The following is a 22,980-nucleotide window of genomic DNA, read 5'->3' on the forward strand; positions in this document are numbered from 1 at the left end:
AGGAAGGAACGTGGGAGGTAGAAGGGTCACGAAAGGAGCAAACAGAAAGAGGAGCGATCAAATGAAAGCGTAAAAACAAAGAGAAAAAGATGTCAAAGGCAGAGTGAGAGTTTTGGGGGCAGGAGTGATCGATTAAGCAAAAGAAAAAAACAACAGAGAGGGGCAGAGTCATCAGAGGCGTTGGAAAAGGTCAGAGGATGATAGAGCAGTAATGGATAAAAGGGTGAGAAAAAGCGCAGAGAGCAACGTGAAGAGAGATGCGATACAAAAATAAAGGTCAAAAGCATTGAGTGGTCTGACCTGATATATTAGGTGGATAATAAGCGGTGGCATTAATGTAACACACTCACTTTCAGACCACATCTTTCTTCCTTTTGCATGAAATCAACACTTGTCTAATAGAAAATGACTAAAGTGGGAAATGAAGCCGAGCGGCTAAAAGCTCAGTGGCGAGATGACTCATAATTTCAAAAACAAATGGGATGACAATGCTGTTAAACCACATTTGTATCTGTGATGTTGCTCTGAGAGGCATCACGGGACTCAGTGCAGAAAGAGCAGCCTCCTAATGACATACTGTAGAATTCAGAGGATTAATATCGGAGATGATTTAGAAACTTTTTGTCATTTTGGCCACAAAGGAGCAGCTCAGGGCACTGTAATGATTGCTGGAAAGGTTGAAATCCATGTGCAGAAAATCTCACCACACTTCACTATTGATATACAATCAGATTTGATGTTTTCCTCACCTGTCCTTCTGACAGACAAACAGATTGAATGCGTTCTCCGCCCCCAGGAAATTGTCATCGTCCAGGATTTCCACTGCACTCATCCAGTTAGGATTGAAGTCACGTGCAATCTGACACAAAAAAGAAAGAAACATGAGATGTGTCTGATAAAACTGTAAACAACACAGCGGTGTTTGGCTGAAACCTGTGTGGTTCTTGCCTTCAAGTAAACACTGTATTATCTATGAGCAAGAAGTGCTGACTCCACACCAGTGCCGAAACCCAAACACAGTCACTTTGTTTCAGTACAAGGGCGATAGACTTTTTAAATACCCTTGAAGACACTTGCATACCAAAAAATGAAGATAATCCAGAAATGCCTGCAACATCTGTTCTACCTTTGCTGGCCTGCTTTTTCTGAACACCGTGATCAGAACTTGTAACGACTGCTCGACCAAAGAAAGTTTTGTAAGGAAAAAACAAACACCAATTTGTTCAGTTACACTATTTGAAAAGAGAGTGCAGAGTGTTAATGTTCGCAGCTTATTGCCTCACATCACTTTAATTAGTTAGTGACATATGTGCCAGACAGTAATTGGATTATTTGACATGTTCGCTTATTTGCTTTATTGCTCAGAGTTACTTGAGAAGGTCGATACCGCTCAAAGGAACAGGAGAGACTGAAGAGCAGAGAGGAAAGTTGAGGGAGCAAACTTCTTAACAAACAGTTGTCTAGAATTTTGGGAAGTTAGGTTCTTGGCCACGTCTCTTGTAGCTTTGTTTTTGGTCTCTGCCAACTCCTGAGGGAAATATCTGACTCTTTAGCTGCTCAATGCTTCACTTTGTTCACCAGGTAGTGTCTAACTGTGTCCATTTGCAGTTTGGGGCTGTGCAGGCAGCATATAAGTTTGGGTACTGTTCACATTTGAGCCAGTACTGGTACCTGGAATTCAGAACAGGTACCCAACGATACCTTTTTCAGTACTTTGCCTTTTCTGTGCTAATAAAAATGTAAAATCAAGCTGCAGGGGTGAAATATTGCCTTGAAACACAAGTCTGCTCCTCTGCTCTTTTCTAATCACACACAGAGCTTATCTTCTGTCTCTGTCTGTCATTCTGCTTACGTCTGTGTGTGTGTGTGTGTGCACGTGTGTCTGTGTATGCTTGTCTAGCAGTGATACTAGGCTATTACAAAAATAATATAGGAAAGAAAAAAGCTGTGCTGCTAGTTTTTGTGTGAGGTGGCTCATTGCCGTTTTACTTGGTAGTTGAAGTTTACTTTGAGACATGGAGACAGCGCCTGGATGCAGATCTGAGCAACACAGACATTTCATATATAAGACGTATATAACAAGGACAAATGAGATTTGAATTTCTGTCCATATCATCCAGCCTTAGTTGTAGATGAGCAAATGTACATGGTGTGATAAGTGTCAACTTTTATATCACGGTATACCTTGAAACAGGTATATCTACAAATTTCTACATTCAATCTAAATTTTTGAAGCTTTCTACGGTGCATTCTGTCTCTGAATGAAGTCCTTTTCCAAGTCTCTCACACTTATTACACTGAGCACTGCACCACAGCATGCCTACACACCAGTGTGCGTGACTCGTCCTCAAATCTCTTCATCTTTCTGCCCAAATCAATTTGAACACTTTGCTCATCAAAAGGAGGTATGTCAGCTGCAATGCTTGGTAGAGAGAGAGAGAAGACTCATTTATACACCAAAGACAAGTTGAAACGTGCAACTGTGAATAAACAGACACCAACCAAATATCTGTCTGATGTGTGATGGTATCAGAGTATTTACCACTTAGTTTCTAAAACCAGCAGCCTTGGCTGAAAGAGAAAATCTTGGTTTGTGATTTGCTACAGAGCAACAGTGTACAGTCTGCAGCTTGTTTGCCCTTTAGAGTTCTTGTGTTATTTTTCCTCACCTCTTCAAAGTTGCCCTCCATGGGTTTATACGCCAGCAGCAGGACGGACCTCATTAGGTCTCCCACCAGGATGAAATCTCCTTTGGTCTTCAGGTAGAGAGCCATGATGTTGTTGTAATGGTTACACTCTGTTCTCAGCTCCTTCTCAGCCGTCCACTCGTACAGACGGACCTGAAACAAACAGTCAAGGTGAGTAACTGTCAAAAGGTGGAGGATCATCAGTTAGTTATGTAATAAAGGAATATAATGTGCCTCAGCAAGTGCTGATTAACAGCAACTTCCTCTAACTCACAAGGCCTTGTTTCAAGTGTTCTGGAAAACTGATTAACTCTAAGTTGATGACAAAAATATTCATCAGATACGTGTTAAAATAGGGCTGCCCTCTAATAGTCGACTTTACTTGACCAGAAAGGTCATTAGTTGGCGATTTCATTGGTCGCTCTGTCGCAGAAAAAAAACAAAAAACATGAAACTATTAGGAGCTGTGCCTTGTCAAAAATAAATCAAAACCTATATGACTGGACCATGTTGGAATTAAATTTGAAAGGACAGATACAGTGACCACGCTCAGCAGTCAGACAGGAGTCACATTACAAACCAATCACAGTCGACAGATATCTTTCCCTTCTTCTGTAAATATTCAGTCTGATAAACACAGAAGAGTTGATCATGTTAGTGCAGGGCTACCCAGAGATTTACATCTGTCCCACAGACGATAGGCCTACACACTTATAAACAGCACCTGGAAGAAGATCAGCTCTGCACTAGGGATTTCAGGTAAATAGGCTATAGGATGCTTGTTAAGGTTGCTTAGCAACCTCAGATGCAACCTGCTGCTGCACTCTTGAAAGCTGGCACAAAAAGGCACAAGAGTAGCACCATTGAGCCCAACCTTGAGTTTTCCAGGTGGTTAAAGACACAGCATGTGTACGGCCTGTAATTTCCAGGGCTGGTACCTGCGGTTATTCCACAGGCTAGTTAATAACATGTCGGGCAGGAAATCCAAAGTGTGGGATCATTTTGAGAAGGTGAAGGACGAACCCAAGGTGATATGTAAACTCATCTTCATTGGTTGACTACAAACATGACGTATCATCTGAAACATGGAAGTAGCTACATGCCCATTAGCCACTTAGCACAATCATTAGTGCTTTGCAGGCAACTAGTCGACTAATGGCCCTAAATGATGACTGTTGGTCGACGAGGAATATTCTTAGTCTGGGGCAGCCTTGATATGTACATAAATACTTTTTCCCCCCTCCTTTTTTCTGCATTGTTTTTTATGTATTTCTTTGTTTTTATTGGATTGTTTGCCACTGATTGGTTAGTTTGTCATTCATCTTTTGCTGTATTTTTCTGAGATATTTTAGTTTAGTCTTTACTTTGTCTTTCTCCTTAAGTTAAGTTGTATAATTCTGTGGCTTCCCGTCCTCTCCTGACACATTTCTCATTTTCACGATCTGGATTTTTAATGTGTGTGAGTGAGTTAACAGCTGCCACATAACATGATCAGTTAACAGCTAATTTCACTCACTGTTTCATACAATATGCACCTTCTGACATTTTTGTAACACTGGTTTTGAAGTGACTGGGGGATGGAGGAGTGTCTCTGGATCTAATTGAAGTTCACTTGATGCCAGCCTGATGTCCAAAACACATCCAAGAGGGTACCGTGACATCAGAGATTTGGTACAAATGTAAGTATATAAAAGTCGTCCACTCAGTCTTAGAAGGAGAAGCTCAGTTTGCAGTTTTAGGAGAAAATCAATTGTGCAATGTTTTTACTGTGGCATTTTATCCAATGTAATGTGGCTTTCATATTTTCTTCACGTGGCTCTCACTGTTTTATTTGATTTTCTCACCACTTTTTCCACCATTTTTGTTTCACTTTATTGTCTTCCTGTTTACTTTTGTGTCCATTTTTTTGTTCTAATATTCTGTTCAACTTTGTTTCTTCATTTTAATCCTTTTATGTGCTGGATCTTGGTATGAATGATGCTGCACATGAAAATTCTCCTAATTTCACTGACTTATTTAGTTATTTCTTAAGTTTATTTTTTATTATATTGGTTGCCCAGCAGGAAACCTTATCTTCATTATCTAAAAGGAAAGGAAAAACCCTGCATGCTTATTGATTTTTGCTCAGATCCTCACTTCTTTTTGTAGTCATAAATAATGCCAATGTGTTTTTTTAACGTATCATTAATAGTTTTTTTTTACCAAAAGAAAAATAAAACTCTATGAGAAATGCTCTCTTTCAGCTAAATCAGGTGAAGGAGCTTGTCAGTGTTTGACTGACAGCAGCTGGAAGGCTGCCAGTGTCGACGTTACAACGTAGGGAATGCGAGGTAAAGTAAAGAAGCTTTCACTGTAGCCTTCATGTTATGGGCAGACAGCATGTTGTTAGTGGTAGTGACGCGTAAGGACCACCAGACCAGAGTGACATTTGCGGGTACGTTTACATGCTGCTTAATGTGCTCGTTCAACGCGCTATAGTGAAGAACAAGACAAGTGTTCATGTCTGTAAGTAAGATAAGACACGTAGGTCAGATTAGGAAAGCTAATGTGGGTTGTTATTCAGAGTCTGTGGCTCTTGTGTTGTGTAGCTGCTGTCTGTTTCAGTGTCAGTGTGACCTGTCTGCTCTGGTGACTGGCTGAATCAAAATAAGGTCTCCATCGATGTAGCCAGTTGCTGGAACAGTGCTCCACTAAATTAATGCAAAACTAGGGGGCGTCATCATGAAACTGAAAATTTGTTATTAATTACATATTGAAGTGTCCTTAGGGAAGATACTGAGCACGACACTGCTCCTGATGGCTGTGCCAATGGTGTGTGAGGGCATGTGAATGTTTATCTGATGAGCAGGTGGCACTTTGTACGGTTGCTTCGGGCCATCAGTGCATCAATGTGTGTAAATGGGTGAATGGTGCTTGTGTTTTGTAAAGCACTTTGAGTGGTTGCAAAGACTAGAAATGCACCATGTGAATACAGTCCATTTACAGTTTACCACAGACAGAAAAAATGTAATTAATTTCAGCTGGCTTTAAAGGTGAGAGTATAAATGTTGGTGTTTGATCCTGTCTGGACTTAAAAGCTAATCAGCACTTGCTGGTAATAAGGCCACACCTTTTGATCACTGATAAATTTAAACAACTGAGAGAACTGTAATACTTTTAGTCAACATATGCAAATACCCCTGATTTCAATTCGTATTTTCCAAATTGTTTATTTTGTATCGACCACAAAACGTACATCCACCAAGAAAGTTAGTGTGCCCTGCAGATAACATAAACAACCCAGATATAACATGTTAATTAGCTTTAACACCTGGATATACCAAACCGAAATCAAAGAACCAGTGGTGATGAATGCCGACTGTTGCATCACCTGTGTCTCGGCCAAAAAGTTGCACCTGAACACACCACAAACACTACAACCATCGGCCAACCAGCAAACACGTTCTGCACCGGCATGAGAGGAAATACTTTCCATCCCGGCATCTCTTGCGCTAGCAAACAATAACACAAACAACTACAAAAAATCTTACCCAATGTAACAAGTTTGTTTCGAGCTCACATTCTCTTGACCTAGGTGTTTGTTTACGTTCCTCATTTCTGTTTCTCTTCTTGTGTGCTGAGCTGCTAGTCAGTGGGATTTCTTTCACTGACAGGCTCTGCCCTTCACAACAACAATTCTATCATAATGAATCGACGAGAAAAAAAAAGCTGACAATGGCTGACAAGGGCTGACTAGTGCCAGTTGTGCACAACGCACCACAAAAACTAGGGTGACAGACGCTCATTGTCGACTAGACATTAAGCGACGACCCGGCTGTCGGCTTGGTGTGTCAGGGTCCTTAGAGGTGTTGGTAGGCATATTTTGTTTTACCTAGCGAGTCAGGCTAGCTATCCCTCTGCTTCAAGTTCTAATGCGAAGCTAAGCTAACCATCTGTTGGCTATAGCTGCATATTTACCATACAGACATGAGAGTGGCACCAATATTCTTGTCTCCTCGGCAAGACAGCAAATAAGATTATTACTTTAATGGTTTTCACATTTACATGCACTTTATATACCAAATATATAAAATAATGTGACATTAAATTGATGTATCACCTTGTTTCATTTTTATTACCCTCCCCTCAAAATTTTATAACCTTTATATTAAGGGGTACTTAAGAAAATATGAAGTTTCTGCAAGTGACAATGACGAAGAGTTAACCATTTTCAGCCAAGAAAATGTCAGAGAAAAGAGAACAATGGACCAGTGTGCAGTGATGACTTGATGAAATTATTAAAAAGGTAATTTAAGAGGGCATTTCACAAGCAACTAATGTCAGATCTTGTCACTATGTTGTATTATATTCTACGGAGGCTGCTGTCAAAGGGGAAAGTGATGAATTAGTCCTTAATGACTGTTTTAACCTTGGTGTGTAACAGTGGGTTTAGAGGAAATCATTTGTTCTCTGATTCAGACAAGCTGAAACAAAATAAAACAAAGTTTGTGACAAGTGCTTGAAATTTAATTACTTTCTGTGATTAAACTCTGCTGTAGCTGCATCAAGAAATGCAAGGTTCTGTCACTAATAGCTATTTTAAAATGTAAGTAATTTTGAGAGAAACAATTTCTGTAAAGTCCAATTCGATGAAGAAAATATTAAGAAAAGGAAGTGGGAAGTGAGCTATTGTACTGTGTGATGAGCTCCAGAAATCTGCAACCCATCACTATTTAATTCTCGATATCTTAAGATAAATCTTCCTTTTCAAGCGTTTAATCCTTTTAATCTATCTATAGCTCAGTGTGGATGAGCGTGGTATTACAGGACAGTAGGGGGGAAGCTGTTTTCTTTCACACTGTATGTCAAGCGATTTCACAGAGCAATGCATACGGGATAAATCTATTTAGATATTGCACTTTGAAATGACTGAGGAGGCACTTCTCTTCCTGAACAGATCACACGCTTCTTAAACAAATCAAAGAAAGGAAAGTCTAAACGAACAAGTCATCCAGAGGCTGACCCGCTGGTGAGAAAAACATAAAGCCTCACAAAAAGTGAAGTTTTCAGATGAACATGGTAAGGACTGTGACTGTTTTATAATCTAGAAAATGATAAAATATACTGTCTGTTTGAAATGAACCTCAGCCAGACTGTGTCAAAGGCATCTGATTGTGACTTTTATGGCTCTGTATTAAACATCAACACTTTAATCTAGACATGCCATCAGAAGGTTCAAAGTCTCTGTCTTGTTAAGTTTTTTATGATAAGATATTTTCATACTAACGTCTTAAAATTTTTCTTTCGTTTAGATCTTGTAATGCTTTTTTGTTTCTTTTTTCAAAACATGTAGGACTGCGTAATATGGCTTAAAAATAATATTGCTATACCGCGATAATCACAATATACATCGCAATATTTTGAAATCTCTTCCAAAGTAATGTAGACTACTTGAATACAAAATTATTAAATGAACTACAATAAAGTTAAATAAAGAAGCCACTGTCATAATAAAGCTAAATAAAGTATTGTTGTAATAAGGTTTATTAAAATGCTGTTATAACACAGTTAAATAAAGTACTGTTATAATAAAGTTGAATAAAATATTGTTAGAATCAAATAAATCAAAGCGCAACTACTGGTGCTTTTTGAAGCTCCCAGCTCATCTCTGCTCAGAAGTGTGGATGTTTTTTCTGTGAGCTTGAAGCGTCTGTTCAGCAGTTTTTGTTAGCAGTTTGCACAAAGTTAAACTGTTGCCACTGTACCTGTAAACGTGAGGATCTATTCACTGTGAGCTGGAAACAAACTCACACCTCTCCAATTATCAGTCACCGTTTTTTAGAAAAATACTGCATTTGAGTACTCTCAGGTTTTTCTAACAGGAGCACTCGATAAGAATTACTACTTTTCATCGCCAGCAGACGAGGTCTGTGTACACGGCTTTGCAGTAGGCGATAAGACATCTGTTTACTGGTGTGTCACGTTTGAAGTCACAGATGGGCCGTAAAACGGGTTAGTGAAGAGTAAAGCAGCATCAAGGCCAGGGAAAATGTTAGAGTGGTTACTTCTTTTTTATATCTCTTACTAATTCAGTCTCTCCTTCAAACCGTGCCGACTAAATCTGGATTGATATTTGAGCGCTGCTGGGGCGGAGACAGACAGCATTTTGTGGCGGCCAGTCATTGCATCTCGCTAGTAAAGGGGCTTAAATTGGTGTGTTCACCTGGGTGTTGTATTTCCATCGCTGCTGTTCAGAGTTGATCAGAGTTGGGGCCGATAAATACCCGAGATTACTACAGAGTCATCTGACCCCAGTGTGAATGCTGATTGTAAACTTTCCTATTAATACAAAAGCCGCATGTAAGTAGGTTTTTACATGTAGCATTGACATATTCTCACATTATCTGAGGGAACATGCAGTTTGTCCTCCTGTTGGGGTAAAAAGTGACTTGAGTTATAGCCTCCGAATAAAGAAACTGTACTTTAGCAACTGAAAAGTCTAGCCAGTTATTTCTATCAACCTCCAGTGAAAACACAGTTATATTACAACAGACAGTTTTCTTGATATATGGGCAGAAAACAGAAGCACAATCGAGAAGTGGTGATTTTAATCCCTGGACCAGGTGGTGAATTATGATGTGGGAAGTGAATAAGCAACTACTATTTGGGTGGACTTGAAAGGGGCACTTGGTCAGCACTATGCCTGCTGATTACATTACTTGCCCACCGCCCACACGACCGTTTTGCTTTCTTTTTTCCCCTCAATACTAACTCGGAATATGGACGCAATAAGCTGAAAATGTCTGCTCTGTACAGCAGCAGCAGAGTAGCAGCAATCAGATTTCACTTGAAGTCACCAGAGCTGACTGAAAAGACGAGTGCAGAGGATTTGATGTCAAAGCAAAAAGGAAAAGCGCCCATTCTGCAATATGTCTGATTTAAACCCGATGCTAATGGCAAACTTGATAACGTTATAATAAGGGGAGAGGAGGTGGTTATATCGCTAAGAAGTTGGAGGAGTGCAGTCTGTTGCCTGCAGCTCTTCATCTAGCAGCTCCTGACTGTTCTATTACTCCCTGCTATATTTAAAACCGATCTGCTGTCAACAAATGCCCAAAATGACCGCTGTCTTGTTGTGTACTGACATATTGATGAATAATAGTGAAAACGCTAATACCACAAACAAACATAGCATTTCCCGTGACAGCTACATAATCAAAGTCAACTTGTGTTTCGCCAGTTTAATGCTTGTAATGTGAAGCTGCAGCAGTGGGAAACGTCCGGTTTGCATTACCAGTAACTTAAAGGAATACTTCACCCACAAAATGACCATTTGTATATAAATTGGCCTTTTACTAAGCCCTGCCATGTCTTTGGAGAAATGAAAGAGTGATTCCAGAGAGAAGCAGACAGAGGGGTCTACAGTCTGTGTTTGAAGGATATATCCAGGATGTCAAACTGACTCAGCAGCAACAACAGGTTAAAAAGACAAAGATAGTTAGAAGCTAAAGTCGAACTATAGGCTACAGATCACAGTGTAAAAGTGAACCACCACATCACTGCTGATCGCCACACAAGACAATGAATATAAAGGGAAACTTTGCTGATATTGAACCAGCTGTGTGGCATCACAGTGTGTGCAGATGAACGGTGTTTGGCGTCAGACTTTTTAATAGTTAATGAATAAAAAAAAATATATAATCAGAGACATGAATTTAATTCAAAGTGTACCTTGAAGCAAAGTTAATGTTCGAGCTACATCTTTCCTCAACTCTCCAAAGGTATTGAACATGAACACTGAGTGCAGCTCTGCAACGAAAAAGTCAAGTGCTCTGTATGTCTTGCTGAAAAGTCCAACACCTTGAAGCACAACTTACTGTGCTATTGATGCTGGCCAGCAGTTTGCCATTGAACTCCACCATAGAATAGACAGCTCCTTTCACCTCCTTCTCAGCCACGGTTTGCAGCTTACCTGCAAGAGAGAGCACAATGTCTGTCAGTCAGACTGAAGTTAACATTAAAAGTGTTACACGCTCAATGCCAACCTGAATTAGCACCTACAAGATCTTGGTGAGGCGGAGGATAAACCGCTCAACAACTATGAGAGAGATATGTGGAGAAAAAGTGAATAAGAGCGGACGAGGCTCTCACAATGAGGACGATGGTAGAATGAGAAGGAGGATAAATGAAAGGCGAGCAATGCACCTTGAGAGGGACAGAGTATGAAAGAAAATGAGGGGGAATCAGTAGTGGTGAGAGGAGAAAAGTCTGATAAGAAGAGATAAGAAAATGATTAAGTGAGGAGGGAAACGAGAGCACGGTATAGGACAAAGTGTCCGTGGGTGGAAAACAGGACAGAGGGCGGGGAGGAGAAAATTAAACCGGGTGAAGGATAAAGAGAACAAAATGGATGAGAAGACAAACAGGATAAGGTTGACAAACAAGACAAGAAAAGTGGCTTTGTGTTTGTTTTCTGGAAACAGAGAAAGCGATAGAAGAGCTACTGACCGTCGGTGTAGTGGAAGACAATGATGCGTCCCTGCTTGGGCTCAGCCTCCTCTGGGTACACCATGGCGGTGCCGACGATGAAGTACACTGACGGGTCTTTTCCCAGACGACATGACACCATGCTGAGGGCGTACTCACTGGGGAGGAACTGATGGGCATGGAGGACTGATAGAGATACAGAACACGGAACTGAGTGTGAGAGCAGAATAATACATCAACAACAACAATACGTTTCTCTGTTTGAGGATTTTACATTCATCTATTCTTTTTTTCACAACTGTCCTTCGATATTCAGTTTGAACCGAAGCTACTACTTTATTCCAACTTACTTTCTGAAGACACAAGTGGTCAGATACACAGACAGGTTTTTAAAGAAGGCAAGTTTATCCTAGTCTCTATATACAGACTCTACATTCAGTCAATGTAGAGTCCGGAAGAAGAGCGAAAGAGCCCTGGTTTCCAGTTGTAGGCTGTTTGTAGTCCGCGTGATATTGACCAATCACATTTGAGCCGGCTGCAGTTGTTTCCAGGTTAAACGGTCCGTGCGGTGAACTAACGAGGCGGAACATAATTGGCGTCACTGCAAACTCTGAATCCATCGCAATGGTTCAGCATATTTACTTATATATAAACGGAAGTCGGAAACGGAAATTCGCCTCCTCCGCCCAAATCAAACCGGAATGCCAAAAAATCGGGGGTCTGCCCCCAGAGGCTGTATCGCCGTCTGCCGGAAGTCAGACGCCGAATACAGCCGATGGGTTCCGAGAATGAGTTTATCCATACTGTCTAAATCCCTTTATTTGCCAGTAAAAACCAAGGTGAGCCCACGTCCGTCACAATGGTTAACACGGGGGGTTTGTTTACAACTTGTACTAGGTCACATCTTAATTTGTTTTTATTTTAAAATGGTGTGTAAAAACAAAAATGACCTCGTACAGTCTTCGTACACACAAGCCTTTTAAATACAAAGATCTCTAAAAAAATCTCCGTCCATACTAACATGCCTGAAAACACCTATCACATGACCATTCAAATACACTGGGCAGCCGTGCCGATGTAAATGGAAAGACTGTCTACTCTGCCGTTGGCTGCATGATTACATAAAATACTACGGAAATGGTTAAAGGTAAGACCAGAGATTTCTTTGCCTGGACCGACAAAGAGGTGGAACTGTTACTGAAAGCTACATGTGAGTATAAGGCAGCAGAAAACAGATTGGGAAGAGCTGCAAAGCAAATACGGCGACATATCAGAGCGGTGCCAGGGGCATTATGCATCGACAGAAGAAGCCATAGTGATGAGTCATTTTACCCAAATTAGGAGAAAATCCCAAAAGGTATGTAGCCCTAGCTGCAGTGTTTTATCTTGACACATCGTAATTGACAAGACCCTATTGGGAAGTGAACGTGGGTCTCTGCATCATTGTTTTCAAACGTCTCTGTTTCCGCCCATCAAGACAAAAATCTAACCCCAGACTTCTCAAACTGAAACAGGTTCAGCATCGTTTTCAAAGGTCTCTGATTTAAGGGTTTCCAAAATGCTGGAGTATTGTAGACACTCAGCATAAACCAGGGTTGGAAATAAGCACCGGCCACCAGCCAAATGTTTGTAAAATATCCAAGTAGCTGCTAGATTTGCTGAGTGGCTGGTCGATTCTGAAGTCCACCAACCACAGTGGCAGGTGGACAAGCCTTAGTGTCTGACTGCTGTTTGAGTTTCTATTTTTTGGAGCTGGACTGTTCATTAAGAGCGCTGTGGTTATTCTGAGCACAGACTTACTCCTGGCACAGATGGAGCAGCAGAATGCCAGGCACAGTGAAAGTGAAACTGAACCGTTCATTAATCCATACAGAAAGAGAATGGCATTCTTAAAACAACATCGTTCCCATTGTAATGTTGTCTACAGTTTTTCCAGCCTACTTTAAATGAAACAGGCTGTGTTCCCATGGAAACCGTGCACCCCGCGGTCCAGTGCTGGGTCTAAAAGTTCGCTTTCACTTGCCTCTGAAGCAGCTGCTTCTCTAATCCATTGAGCTAATCTGATCAGCTCTTATCGCTCTCACCACAAACTGATCAACTGATAAATTATCTACGACTGAAACTCAAGAAACTCCTGCTGAGGAAAAATAAAACTTATGAAGAGTATCGATTTTGCTGCATTCATGGGCCTTCCTCCAAATTCAGACAAGGTACACAGGGACACACAAAAGTTTTGCTAACAAGCCCGTCGTCAGCTACCACCACACATCAATTCCAAGAGATTAAGATCAAGATTAATTATCAAACTGGAATTATCCATGTGCTTTATTCATGGTGCAGAGACACAGTTGTTTTCTGGTACTGTATTTTACCTAAATAGATCCGTACAGTCATTATTTATTGATCTATCTCCCTAACTCTCCTGTGAGTTTGATTGCTTCTGTCACGGAAGGACATCTTTCATTTTTATCACTGGTGTTGCTCATTCTTTTTTTATCCCTGGTACCTGGGGATTAACCTTGCCAGCAAGTGCAGAGCTACCTGGAAAAAAAACATGTTATCCGGGGAAAGGTATAGCAATGGATTACATGTTTAATAACATCAAGACATGCAGATAATTATGGATCCATTAAGATGAAAATTACACAGCTAATGTTGATTATGCAGCAGCTAAAGAACACAAGGCGTCTAAGTGGTGTGTGAGTGAGACAGCAGCACTCATTATAGACGAACCTTATTAGAAATAATAAGTGCTGATTTCAGTGGTGTAGCAGGCGCTGAATAACTGATTACACTATGCATATGAACTCCACATTTCCTCACAAATAAGCACCAGTGCAGTTATATACATAAACGTGCATCTATAGTGCCTTTACCCGACACCATGCTGCATAAGAACATCTCCACGTCTGACTGATGAAGACCTCACAACATCAAAATGAGCATTTCTCCGATTGCACACTGATAAATTGAAGTAAGCTGTGAACACAACGTGCTGAACCAGCCCCTCATTTACATATAACATACCCTAATGTATGCGGGTGTGGTAACTCTTGGATGTTTTAAAAGGGGAGGCTTGGCGCAGCGAAATTTGCATTGCAAAACAGAATGGAGCGAAAACCACGTTCAGTGGGCTTCAACACGAAAATGATCTGCATGATGCCCATCATGTTTCATCATTAATTTATACCATGAAGAGATAGATACTGAGTTATAGTAAAAAGCATCATGGAGCACCTTCCTACACACTATAAGAGAGTAACAGGTGAATATTCAAGTGGGAAATAAGAGTAAATTAAGGATGACAACAATGCTGAAACAGATAAATCCAAAATTAATTGGTAAAATGAGTGTGAGCCCATTTTAAAGATGAGATACAAGCATCAAAAACTGAGTGTTGGGACCAGGCTGTGGAGTTCTCTCACCTGGTTATTCCCCAAGCTGAGCACAATGTTTTACCATCTGAAGCTCCATATGAAAGCACCAGCTTTGTGAGATCAAATGGAAATGCACATCCGGCTGTCTCACCTTCAAAGGTGTGCTGATCCACGACTAGCAGGCTGTGAACCTCCACCTCTTCGCCGAAGGAGGTCTCGTGGGGAGAAGTGCTGCTGGGGAAGAGCTTGCTGGAGCTCACGCTGCTGGAGAGGGCCTGGAAGGATGTAGATTTATTAAGGGCAGGACACGCAGAGAGGTAGACATAAGATAAAGCTAATAAAAGCTGTGAAGCGATTCAAATCTCTATTTTCTGTGTGAGCTCGACAGCACTTGTAGGCACCATCTGCAGCACCAGATGTGCAGCGTTTAGAATCAGGTAAACATCTTTCTTGTCATCACGTGTTAGAGGCTCTGGCTCTGCTTTTGTTTCCACAAAGTTGTGCACTGCAGCAATAAATACAAACACAAATAAAGTGCACACGTGTCCCCTTGGGGAAGCTTTAGAGCCAAGCCGAGTGGACATCACACATGCTGTCACTGTAAATCTGGCTGGAAGGACTTTTTGATTAGTGCTCTGAGTACAAATCTCTCTAAAATGTTGATCCTACTTTTCTTTCTTGGCAGCTGAAACATCATTGTCAGTATTCATTGACAACACATCAAACAAAAGATTGTTATGTTTAATGTAGGTTGAACTTTTTTTGAACTCTTGCAGCAGCTAAATTTAGAGTGCACTCAACCTCTTTCCTCCACCCCTCCCTGCCACAGACCCATTTTGGTCTTTTTTAGAGGGGACAGCGGATCTTTATGGGAAGATAGCAAGTTAATAGTACATGCTACATAGAAATGGTATACATCACCTGAAAGCTTGAAACCTGGGGATTAATTTGAGGTGCAGCTTAAGTTTTTCTAGTCATAACACTGTTTAGGTGAGGCACCTATTCAAACTTTGACAAGGGTATAGGGTCTTAGAACATTACATATATGATGGCCATTCCCATGCTCAATTACGTCGCATAAGTTGTTAGGGCAATTATTTGGTTGATACCATTCGTTGCACACATTTGGTGCTAAATTTAAGCATTGTTGACTACTTGAGAATTTATTAAAATGGTCAAAGATCCCTCCAAAATACCACATTAAGACACCAAGACCTGAGGAACACCATCAGAAAACCCATGCAGAAATATTTAAATAGGCAAAAAAACCCACACATTTGTATTGCACGATAAAAACAATGGCCATGCCTTTTTTTTTTTTTTGCCAAAATTTAGCCCAACTTCAGAGTGTTATTTAACCCCCTTGCAGACTTGCTAGCATGACCTTGTTGGATTCCTTAGGTCTTCTAGTTTTATATGATACTAAGGCTGGGTGATGTGAACAAAATCAAATATCAAAATAGTTTTGACTACGGGGCGTTGGTGGCTTAGTGGTGGAGCAGGCGCCCCATGTTGCCGCAGCGGCCCGGGTTCGGGTCCGGCTTGTGGCCCTTTGCTGCATGTCATCCCCCCCCTCTCTCTCTCCCCCCTTCACGCTTATCTGTCCTGTCCATTAAAGGCAAAATGGCCAAAAATTATCTTTAAAAAATAAAATAAAATAAAATAAAAAAATAAAAATAAAAAAATAAAAAAAATAGTTTTGACTAAATACCTCAATATTGATATTGTAGGGCTGACTCTGATGCTTTTACAAATTATTTACACACCTTTTCAAGCTGGCATATTCCGTCTGATTTAACGGTGACACACATATTGAGATTTGCACTGATGATGATTTTAAAATGATGATTTTATACCTAATATTTACAAGTATAATTTCTGTCAAGTCATTTTATCAACTTGTATTGTATATTACAGAACTGTTCGATTTTATGATCTATGGACACATTACTGCTTGTTTTTTTTTCTAACTTTGTCGTGTAAGGTGTCCTTGACTGCTTTGAAAGTTGCCTATAAATAAAATGCATTATCATCATTATTATTATAAGATACGCAAAATCTCAGACGATACCTAATCTTGTGTCACGATATCGATACTATAACAATATATTGCCCAGCCCTATATGATACCTATCTACACTCTGAGCCTCTTAAAGACAGCTGGCCGAGGAGAGTAGAGACGGTTCAAAAATAGGCTTACTGTCTTTATTTTGACTCCCTACACATACCTACCTACAAAACCAAGAAAATATATTGTAGAATTTTTTATCATAATAACATTTTTATAACAAATAACCTTTGGGACAATTATAAAGTAGAAACAGAAAAACAACCTGCAGATAACAGCTTCAGTTTTGGTGTTACAATTCTTCGACTTTAAAAGTAAATGACCAATCACAACACATCATCATTAAGATTTAAATCCTGGTTTAGAAAATCTAGCTCCAGTAGACCTGTTAAGTGACTAACAGGACAAGACATTTGTTGTCCTGACAAGCTCCCAGTCCCACGATATAAATAATGTTCTTAGTCAGCACGCCTAGTTAGATAAGAGTGCAAAACAAACAAGCCCTTGGGTGTTTATTAGCCGAACATAACATGGAGCTACAGTACCTGAGTGCTCGCACTGGGGCGCACGGCAGATGTGGTGCCGCTCACATCCTGAATCTCCACCCTGCTGGATAGAACCCCGAAACACTGGGAAACCTCCTGGTAACAGATCCGCCTGGTGGGGCGTTAACAGAGGGGGAGAGAGCGGAGGGGAGTGAGAAAAATCAAAGGGAAGACGCTGGTAAACATGAAAAGAGCACACAGGGGTAAGATGAACAAAAGAAGGTGCCCTGAGAGACGGCTTTCTGTTTTCTGACTGGATAATACAGCAGTCAGCCTTTTAATAACTTATTTAACAACCATGAGTCACTGCTGACACTTAAACGTTTGAGCAGAAAAACAGGGAACTGAAACGTTTTCAGCACATGCGGAAAAAAACTACAGGAGAACGTCTCTTGAATCAGAGCAAACAGGCAAAGTCACAGAACACACAGCGTATTTGTAAAGATGATGGGTCTGAAATGTTCGTTGGGGGTTCAGTACTAACTCAATATTTGACAGTGGGACTCACCTGGGAGACTCGTAGAGAGGAACAGTACGAATGTGGAGTTTCTGAATTTCGTCGATGGTACCGATGGTCAGGGTGCTGTTGTTGGCCAGAGCCAGACTATAAAAAGACAAACACAGCAACACGCAGCATTAGTGTTGAGGAAAGAAAAAAAAGTAATACACCCACTTCCCACAAATCAAAACAAAGTTTGACTGGATACATTTCTGTAGTCGACAGAGAACACCTCTGAGCCCACTGTGTCTGCTCCAGGATCAAAACAAAAGAAACTCTTCAAAGCACAGAGGAAGAAAACATAAAACAACAACAGTTTCCAATGACGATGCAGACCCATAAAAATACACAAGTTGTGCGAGTTCTGCTGCTGACCTGTCGGGGTATCCCTCGGAGTTGAGTGGGCACATGTAATTGACCTCCTTGAGGTTGACGTTGGAGAAGACCAGCTTGTGGTTGGAGGAGTAGATGACAGTGGGTCGGTCGGAGCAGGCAAAGACGTTGGAAGTGGACAGGGATCTGAAGGTCCTTAGCACAGTGGGCTGGGTGCCGAGGGTGACCTTCTTACGCTCACTCAGGGCACCTGGGGGAAGGACGGGCACACAACTGTAAGTCCAGTTTAAAAGGTGGGTGTACCAATCATCGTTTGGAGTCACTCGCTGAGCGTCTTTAGACAATAAAGTTTGTCCTTGTGTGCAGAATATTCATTACCCTTTCTGTGCTCGTAAAACCTTTCAGTGAGCCCTGCATGGAAGCACCTGCCTTCTTTGTGTTTCTCTACGCCTTTATTCAGATTTTCCCTTCAAGGAAAATGTGAAAATAGTTTTTTCAGGGAGCCGTCAATTCTGTTCTTTTGTCAAACCAGTGAAAAGAAAACACCAAAAACACATATGTAGGTGTTTAATTCAGCTCAGATCCATGTTCTGGAAATGTATGCAAAAAATGCGTATTTATTTAAATAATGTTTAATTTGCATATCCGAACATAAAATTGAAGAAAACTTGTAATCTAACAATAATCGTCTTATTATACATCAACTTGGGAAGTGTCACTTACTTGGAATTTATTATTTATTTACCTGCTGTCTGTTGTTTTTTGTCTATAAACGTGTGGAATACATTTCTTTAAAGGTCCAATGTGTCGGACTTTAAAGCATCTGTTGGCAGAAAGTGTACATACTATTCATAATTGTGTTTTCATAAGTTTTTAATCACCTGAAAATAATGCCTTAGATTGAGCAGTTTATATCTATATAAGGAGCAGGTTCTCTTCCACAGAGTCCGCCATGATGTTCTACAGTAGCCTAGAATGGACAAATTGAACGCTCACTCTAGATAGGGCCTTCTGCGTCCATGGGGTAAAGAGTTGGCAACACTGGCCCTATGTAACGTTGTTGCTAGAGGCTGAATTGTGAAGCCACTGAACATAACAGTCTATCCTTACAAGCAGCCTGATTACGAGACGTTCAGACCAGTGGTTCCCAACTGGTCGAGCCACGGGGCCAGATTTGTCCTTAGTTATTAGTTCAAGATCCACACAGTTTAATACATTTAGCATCATAGTTGCGTTTGGCCATGTCGTCAAGCTAGTTTGCTGTCTCTGTTAAGTAGCTGTCCGTTATTCACTCACTCTACAGCAGGAAACCGCACTTAAAAATAAAAGCTCTGTGCTGGATATTCACTGTACCTCAAACTAAAGAGTATTTTTTATAAACTTGTCACATTCGTCATTTGCAGTCCATTCAGAATGGACCTGTGACCCACCATTTGGGAACCACTGTGCTAGACGATGATTTTTTCTCAAAATGAGTTTTTTCTGTGAGCCAGAAGTCTCCACTTCAGCAACACTCACGCACCAAACTTTCCAGTTTTATTCCTATTTGTATTCTTCAGTTTTTACTGAGGGGTTTGATCATATATCATTCATAGCCTGATTTATTCAACATTTTATTCCTAAAACATGGAGAAAACTTTTTTTTTTTTTTTTTAACAGCTACTGACTTTGTTTTCTATATTCATGGAGTGATAGAAACAGATTTTTAAAAATTCCCTCTGTAAAAACCTTTGACCCTAAAATGTCCACAAAATGAAACAAGAATTTTGAACCTGGATTTAACATGTTTAGATTTCTGTTCTGGAAATATAGGCATAACAGTTTGAAAAACCTGTAATACAAAAAATAATGGTCTTAATGTAAGTAATCAACAGAGGGAAGCTTCATGGTGATATCTCTTAGTCAAACCTTTTGCCCTACTTACCTACAACTAAGTCTTCATAGCAGTATGTGTAGTTTGCATAGGCTTTAGCTCTAGATAACCTTGTATGTGTCTCTTCAGATCATAGTCATAACGTGTGTGGTGATCAGATCAGATCAAAATCAATGAATACATTGGTATGCACACTAATATGCTGGGTATTCATTTCAGAGCAAGATGTTTACAAGGAACATTAAATAACCTGATTACACTGATATCCTGGCGTACATGTTAATAACATCCAGGTTTATTATTACTGCAGGGTTTTCTTTGACTGCCTGGACACTGGAAATGATTTGTCAGTTGATCGATTAGTCAGTCAACATGTAATTACTCTGCATATTTTTTGATAATTGACTGAATTCAAATATACTATCAACAGAAAGAAGACATTAACAGAGACTGCTGAAACATGTGGCCTCATGAGGTTGAATAAACAAGATGTTTTCCCATCTGTGCATCTATTTAAAAGGTCAAAAGAGAGATCTGACAGTCGGCTTCAGTTCAAACAGACAGCCATTCAATGATGCAGTAATTGCAAGGCTCTTCACAGAGAGCACTGGTACTCAGCCTGTAAATACAGTCGAATGATGTTTTCTGTGTCTCTTAATGTACTATTTTTAATTTCTGAAATGATATCACCTAGGTTTTTTGACCAGATGATGTCATTTCAGTGATGTTACCCAGCCTTGAGTTTGGAGACTACACATTTTTAACAGCATGCTTTCATCCCAAAGTGGGGGGTGTAGAGTCTGAAACCATTACCAGGCAAGGAGCGTCTCATGATAGGCACTACTGTGCTATAATAGAGAAAGTGAAGGATCAAGTGTTTTGGAGCTTGACCCATACTTGGGAATAAAAGTGTATCAGCCTCTGCTGCTTCCATTTTGACCAGAAATACGAGACTAAAAGAAAAGAAAGAAAGTGAACACTGGATTTACGTTCTGCAGGTGGTAACAAACACGACTCCAGATGAATGATGATGTTGCTCTGTAACAGCTGGATGTGTAAATATAAGCAACTGTTTGCCAACAAGTTTGCTGCAAAGTTTCTCCACTATTACATCCAAATATAGTGCTGGGATTTATGCAACTCACCATGAAATAATATTCTAAAAATATTTTCAGACAGCCGCCGGTGGCCCTGCCTGGAGGACTTTATCAGTCTGGGAAGTTTAAGAAGCTCTTATGTTAACAGATGTAGGGATGTTTGGTGTGAGAGACCTACCAGTCTGCAGGTCCAGACCAAAGTAGAAGAGCGCGCCGTCTCCCAGTGCACACAGCAGGTAGTAGCTGCCTTCAAAGGTGGTCATTAGGATTGAGCGAGGGATGATCTCTGAGGACACACACACAGTCAGATGATTTATCCTTCCTGCACACTGGAGTCACAGGCTCATGGATGAACACCAAAGTGATGAATGTCTGCTAAAATGTCTTTGTCAGAAAAATCAATAAGAGTTACCGGCCAGACTGGCTGGTAACTTTTAGGGGGGGAAAAATACCATTTGAATGCTGCAGGGTAAATATAAAGTCTTCTGTCTTTTCCGTTTACCAAACATAAGTTTCTCTGACTGAGAGCCAATTACATCAAATCCGTACTGGCTCTGATTAAATGCTTGTTGGCCGACTCACCAAGCAGCAACATTAAAAAAGTCTGCCAAATGTGGCTACTTGAGAGGTTGCATGTTTCCATAGTTACGTACATCAATTATTTTAAGTAAGGGAGCCAAAATATTAAAACAAACATAGGGCTGTGTTCAATTCAGAAAAACAAATCTTTGTAAATATAGTTCATGTTAGCAAAACAAACACAGCTTAAGTGCGACTGTGCAGTGTTAAAACTCTGCTTCCAAAGACAGAGCTAAAAATATGAACAATTAAAACAGCGCATTAGGTTTTAATTTGAAGGTTTACTGTTTATAAAAACTTAAGACTGCAGACAGACTGTCCTTGTTAGAGGAGTCAGCGAGAGAGCACAGTTTGCAGAGTTTGTGCATCGAGCAGCTGTCAATCAAGCGCACTTGGAAAATAAAGTGTGACACTGTGGTAAAGAGTGTGGAAATATTCTTCATGGGTGAAGCAGTCTAATTGGAAAGTAAGAGTCCTGTCTGTGCCAGTTCACCATGTTATGAAACTTTGTCTCCAGTGACTGCTGACTTTTTGATAAGTTTAACCAAAAAAGTAGTCAAGTCCTCTCTTGCATATTTAAACACTCTAAGTTTAAATTCTCCTCAAGCGTCTAAATGCTGCACTAAATGCATTTGGGCTGGGAGCACAGTTAATGTTCAAGTACGTACTAAAAAATGAAGTACTTAATGGGATATTCCATTTTCATCTATTAATGAAACTGAAGATACTCTATTTAAGCTACTACTACACTATAAAAGACTCATTCCTTGGACTTCTTTATTGGACTTATTAAGGGAATAGCTCCACATTCTGTCCACTTGAAAAGGTAACAAAATCTGCCTATCATCACCTCTAAATCTCACAAATTAACACTTTACATCTCATTTAAGATACACAAAAAAACCCTAAATGTCTCAGGGGTATAACATGCTAATCTGTGAGCTTTAGAGGTGTTGGTAGATGGACTTTGTCACCTTTTAACAGAGCCATACAAGTTGTTTCCCTCTATTTTCAGGCTTTATGCAAAGTTAAGCTACCCAGCTGCTGGCTCCAGCTTCAGGGTTCCTGCAGCTTACTGCGAGTGGGATTTAAGACTTTGCAAGACTTTTTAAACACCCCCCCCCGGATGAAATTTAGGACATTTTTTCAAAACTCTAAACTGAAGAACTAAAAAAAATGAACTGACATCAATGACTTAAATCGAGTTTTGGTTCTACAGGAACCCTGAGCATTTTGTGCACAAACGCAAACATTACACCCCCAAATAAAATGGTTACGGTTCTTAAAGGGCCAGTGTGTAAAATGGGTTGAAAACAGTGACATCAGTGGTCAAATTCTAGATTGCAGGGCTCACTCGCTCACCCCTCCTGTCAGGTAAATGACGGTGGCCTCGTAAGGACAAAAAGCCTTGCGCACGACTTTTTCAGGAGTAGGTCTATCTAGCGACGAGGTGAAT

General features: G+C 40.4%; 1 protein-coding gene across 1 annotated transcript in view; it reads right to left on the minus strand.

Annotated features, from left to right (window-relative positions):
- The window catches only part of ddb1 (damage-specific DNA binding protein 1), a 71,993-nt gene that overhangs the window by 11,304 nt on the left and 37,709 nt on the right, over positions 1-22,980 (minus strand). The window contains exons 15-23 of the mRNA XM_050042309.1: positions 21,124-21,231; positions 18,018-18,225; positions 17,652-17,747; positions 17,144-17,255; positions 14,682-14,805; positions 11,175-11,339; positions 10,544-10,638; positions 2,670-2,840; positions 750-859 (exon numbers count right to left, since the gene is read on the minus strand). Of these exons, the coding sequence (XP_049898266.1) occupies positions 750-859; positions 2,670-2,840; positions 10,544-10,638; positions 11,175-11,339; positions 14,682-14,805; positions 17,144-17,255; positions 17,652-17,747; positions 18,018-18,225; positions 21,124-21,231 (1,189 nt within the window). The remainder of the gene's footprint in view (positions 1-749; positions 860-2,669; positions 2,841-10,543; positions 10,639-11,174; positions 11,340-14,681; positions 14,806-17,143; positions 17,256-17,651; positions 17,748-18,017; positions 18,226-21,123; positions 21,232-22,980) is intronic.

Source organism: Epinephelus moara, chromosome 1 (assembly GCF_006386435.1).
Source record: "Epinephelus moara isolate mb chromosome 1, YSFRI_EMoa_1.0, whole genome shotgun sequence".
Classification (NCBI taxonomy): Eukaryota; Metazoa; Chordata; class Actinopteri; order Perciformes; family Serranidae; genus Epinephelus; species Epinephelus moara.